The sequence below is a fragment of the Myotis lucifugus genome, unplaced genomic scaffold (genome assembly GCF_000147115.1).
Source record: "Myotis lucifugus unplaced genomic scaffold, Myoluc2.0 scaffold_9693, whole genome shotgun sequence".
In the NCBI taxonomy this organism is placed as follows: domain Eukaryota; kingdom Metazoa; phylum Chordata; class Mammalia; order Chiroptera; family Vespertilionidae; genus Myotis; species Myotis lucifugus.
In genome coordinates, this window is record NW_005880741.1 from 1 (window position 1) to 5044 (window position 5044).

The 5044-nt window shown below is 43.2% G+C and overlaps 1 protein-coding gene across 1 annotated transcript; it reads left to right on the forward strand.

Annotated features, from left to right (window-relative positions):
- Positions 1 to 1704: 1704 nt before the first annotated feature.
- LOC102442676 (zinc finger protein 667-like) lies at positions 1705 to 3543 on the forward strand (the record flags this gene model as incomplete). The annotated part of the gene is made up of 1 exon (XM_006109426.3): positions 1705 to 3543. A coding segment is annotated over one exon (1572 nt), but the record flags the coding sequence as incomplete, so codon positions are not given.
- Between the last annotated feature and the right edge of the window lie 1501 nt (positions 3544 to 5044).

The window sequence follows — 5044 nt, forward strand, 5'->3', positions numbered from 1 at the left end:
GAAGCCATTTTCTTAATATTACTCCTTCCCCCCCACCCACCCCCCGCCCCCCAAGCAGCCCAGGACTCGTATAGCTCCTGTCTTCTTTTTGTTGCTCATTCAGTTAGATCCTTAGCCTTATCTCTGACAATGCCTGACTGGTTGGCATAAAAGCAGCACTCTTCTCCTAAGAAGAGGCAGATTCCACCTTTTTCTGCTGCTAGTAAGTCTAATCCTCTTGTATTCTGTAGTACTACCGTGGCGAAGGAATCAACTTGATCCTGCAAGACGATTAGAGTCTCAGCTACTCTCTCTATATCTTCTGAAAATTCTTGGGTTAAAACTTGATAAGAGGAGATAGAGTGAGCTATTACCCCTCCCCCTCCCCCGGCTCCTATGCCTCCCGCAACTCCGAGTGCTATTAGAAGGGGAATCACTTGCAGAGCCCTTTTATATCTAGTTACTGCTTTAAGGGGGGTTTCAAAGGATTGGTTGTTGGGTATAATAGACATATCTGAAGTTAGATAGCCAGCAGTGCACACACCCGTCCAGTTAGCAGGCAGGCATGGGTAAGCAGTGGTCCCACACACGTCGAATATTCCTGCAGGGGGGCACCAGGGGGAGGTGGTGTTTTCAGCCTTGAGAGTGGAGTTGCCTAGATCATCTGCGAGGCAACCTGTTGGATGCTGGCCCTGGGTACTGTCCAGTAGACCTGTCTTTTCCTTATACAGAGCTTTACTCCAGTGTAGCAGTAGCTCCCCTGATAAGAGGAAAGACTTAATAGTGTCATCCTGGGTCCTGGTTAAGCAGGAGCAGGACGGATATGTAGTTGCAAGGGAGAGTGGGAACATACAGGCTATGATTAAGGGAAGTATGTTATTCCCCCTATTCCTGTTCACTGGGGGTCCACAGCAGTGAACCGCTAGAACGAAGAGTAGCATAATAAATATTCCTGCAAGGCAAATGTAGCCAAGGATGGCATGACAAGGTGTGGTCCAGCAATTCATGATGAGGCCTTCGTTTCCTTGCTGTGGTGCATGCAGCCGGGGAGGATTTTCAAGATCTGGGGTCACCTTCCACTCGGACTGATGGCGCACGTCTACTGGCAGTGAATTCTCTCAACATTTGTTCGTCTGAGAAAGTCTTTATTTCTCTTTCACTCTTGAAGGATATTTTCACAGAGTACAGAACTTGAGGTTAGTGGTTTCTCTCTTCAAAAGAGAGTTCCCAGTGACTCTTGCAAAAATGAGTATTTAGTTAAAAGCCAACCCTGCCTCCAATTTAATCAGGCTAATGAAATTGTAATTTCACAGTATTATTTTTTCTTAACATTAATTCTGGGAAAATATCAAAAGGTGTTCAAGCAGTTTTAAACTTCTAATGTTTTTCACTTTTCACTACTCCTTTAACATTTCAAAGAGCTACTTTAGTCATTTTAAACGACTATTTTGATATTCTTAAGGGACATGTACATTTCAGAAAATGGGAAAAACCAAAGTGAAGGAAAATAATACTGCAATCTATTGTCCCAGAAAGGACACTTTCGATTTAGATGCACAGCTTTCAGATATTTTCAACTTTAAAAAATGGGATTATTCTTGTGGTAAAGTTTGATGAATTTTTCACTTATATTCTAGGAAATTTTCTGTCAATTCAACTTAGCTTCTTACATGACAATTTAAAAAAAAATAAGAAAACAGATGTTTAATTTGTTGATGTCTTTCACACTCAGGGTCTAAATGTGAGACCAACAAGTTACGTCCCGATCATTGCAACAAACCTGGGCAAAGCATCTACCAGAAACCAGTTTCTGCAGCACGAAAAGGTCCCACAGGAAAGAGAGGCTGCACGAAAAATGCACTCCTGAAGAAACCCAAGAAAGTGCATCCAGGGAAGAAGGCTTTAAAATGTAATGACTGTGGGAAAACCTTTAGTCAAAGCTTGTCTCTGAAACTTCATCAGAATTCCCACACTGAAGAGAGACCTTACGAATGTAGTCATTGTAGCAAAGCCTTCAGACAGGTCTCATCCCTCCTCCTCCATCAGAGAATTCACAGTGGAAAGAAAAGCCACGAATGTGATGAATGTGGGGAAAGCTTCACGCAAAGAACCACGCTTCTTCTACATGAGAAAAGTCATGGTGGAAAGGGAACCTTTGACTGTGGGAAGGCCTTGAGTCCGTGTCCAACCCTCAGGATACATCAGAAAACTCTTCTTGATGAAAATGCCCACCAGTGCAGGAAGCGTGGGAAATCCTTCATTCGAAGGTCATCCCTTTCACTTCATAGGAAGATCCACAAGGGAAAGAAAATCCACGAATGCAGTAAATGTGGGAGAGGCTTCCGAAAGAAATCAGTCCTTGTTCTACATAAAAGAGTTCATGCTGGAGAGAAAACCAATGAGGGTGAGAAGGCCTCGAGTCAGCAGAGCAGCCACCATGTAGAGAATCCTTATAAATGTAGAAAATGCGGGAAATCTTTTAGTAGGATCGCATCCATCATGCTTCATCAGAGAATTCATGCTTCGGAGAAACCCTACAAATGCCCTAAGTGTGAGAAGGTGTTCCAGCGGCTTTCAACCCTTATCCTGCATCTAAAAATTCACAGTGGAGAGAAACTGTACAGGTGCAATAAATGCGAGAAGGTCTGTCATCGGCATTCGTCCCTCATTCAACATCAGAAAGTCCACACAAGGAAAAAGAAACTCTTTGAATGTAAGGAATGTGGGAAGATGTTTTCTGAAACTGCCAACCTTAAAATACATCAGAACATTCATTCTGAAGAGAAGCCTTTCAAATGCAACAAGTGTAGTAAAGTTTTCGGCCGCCAGTCATTTCTTATTGAACATCAGAGAATTCATACCGGAGAAAAACCGTACCAGTGCGAGGAATGTGGGAAAGCCTTCAGTCACCGAATATCTCTCACGCGTCACAAGAGAATCCACACGGAAGACAGGCCGTATGAGTGCGATCAGTGTGGCAAGGCCTTCAGTCAGAGCGCGCACCTCGCCCAGCACGAAAGGATCCACACTGGAGAGAAACCGTACACGTGCAAGACCTGCGGGAAGGCCTTCAGTCAGCGCACTTCCCTTATTCTGCACGAAAGAAGTCACACAGGAGAGAAACCCTACGAATGTAATGAGTGTGGGAAGGCCTTCAGCAGTGGCTCGGACCTCATCCGGCATCAGAGAAGTCATTCCTCAGAGAAGCCCTACGAATGCAGTAAATGTGGGAAGGCGTACAGCCGGAGCTCATCCCTGGTTCGACATCAGAATTCACATGCAGAAGAAAAAGCCTAAGGGTGTTAACAAAAGCAAAGACTGAGTCTCAAAGGAGCAGATGCAGAGGCAAGGGGAAAGTGCATTGGTCTCTAACATACATTTTGTAAAAATGGGGCCGTTTGATGATGCTTCCCCCTTTGAAAGCCAAAGGACAAAAGTCCTTGATGACTTTGACCTAAGAATCTGAAGTCAGCTGAGGCAGAGACCTTATCATAGGTCTTCATTCAGCTCAGATGGTTGGATCAGTCATTTTTCATAAAGACAGTTCTTCATTTGATAAGAATCACTGATATTTTTTTTTAAATATATATTTTATTGATTTTTTACAGAGAAGAAGGGAGAGGGATAGAGAGTTAGAAACATCCATGAGAGAGAAACATCGATTAGCTGCCTCCTGCACGCCCCCCAGTGGGGATGTGCCCGCAACCAAAGTACATGCCCTTGACCGGAATCGAACCCGGGACCCTTGAGTCCGCAGGCCGACGCTCTACCCACTGAGCCAAACCGGTTCGGCAGAATCACTGATATTTTATTTCCAGTGTAGTTTTCCTTTATTGTTTTGTTTTTTAAATATATTTTTTACCTCAGAGAGGAAGGGAGAGGGAGGGATAGAAACATGAGTGATGAAAGAGAATCATGGATCAGCTGCCTCCTGCACACCCCACAATGAGGATCGAGCTCACAACCCAGGCATGTGCCCCTGACCGGGAATTGCACCATGACCTTCTGGTTCATAGGTGGCCCCTCACCCAATGAGCCACGCCAGCTGGGCTCCAATGTACTTTTAAAGTTATTTTAAAGTGGAATTGTAGCTATTTCATTGGTCACATACAACAAAGTGGAACTGTCCATTTTTTGGATGGGGCTTTGAGCCTGATTTAACGTCACATGAAGAGTTTGGGTTGGTCCCCGTAGAATGAGAACTATCACATGTAAGGAAGGGACTTTCTGGAAAACCAGGGTACCACTTTCAGCTGATAGTCATTTTTTGGGTGATCATAACGAAGAGTGAATCCTGGAGTGGATAAAGATGGCACAGTTAACAATCCTCACGGCTAATGAAGGAAAGAAAAACATGACATACTGAAGAATGAGGAACTTCAGAGCAGAGAGAAATTACTTGTTTTATTTGAAAAAAAAACTTGTCTATATTTATATGAATAAACATCAGTATTTTCATGTAAGAACACTGGTGTGCAATAAGTAATTGTTGAAGTCCAACCAAACCCCCAATGTACTGGTCTTTGGAAATGGGGCCTTTGAGAAGTAATGAGGGTTAGAGGAGGACAGGAGGGTGGAGCCGTCATGACAGGATTTGTATCTTAACCCTTTGCGGTCCAATTTTATTTTTGGAATTCAGACAGTCTGGTCCAAATTAATTGATGGGATTGAATGTTGAACTTTTTATGTTCTTATTTTAAAGTTTAAACCAAAAATTCACTGGTTATATTATTAAGTATGTTCAATCAAAGAGTTTATTCTTTAAAACATTTCATAGTGTGATATCTTTTTTAAAAAAATATATTTTATTGATTTTTTATAGAGAGAAAGGGAGAGGGATAGAGAGTGAGAAACATCGATCAGCTGCCTCCTGCACACCCCCCACCGGGGATGTGCCCGCAACCAAGTTACATGCCCTTGACCGGAATCGAACCTGGGACCCTTGAGTCCGCAGGCTGACGCTCTATCCACTAAGCCAAACTGGTCAGGGCAGTGTGGTATCTTTTTTTTTTTTTTTTTGATATTTTACAGAGAGGAAGGGAGAGAGATAGATAGTTAGAAACAT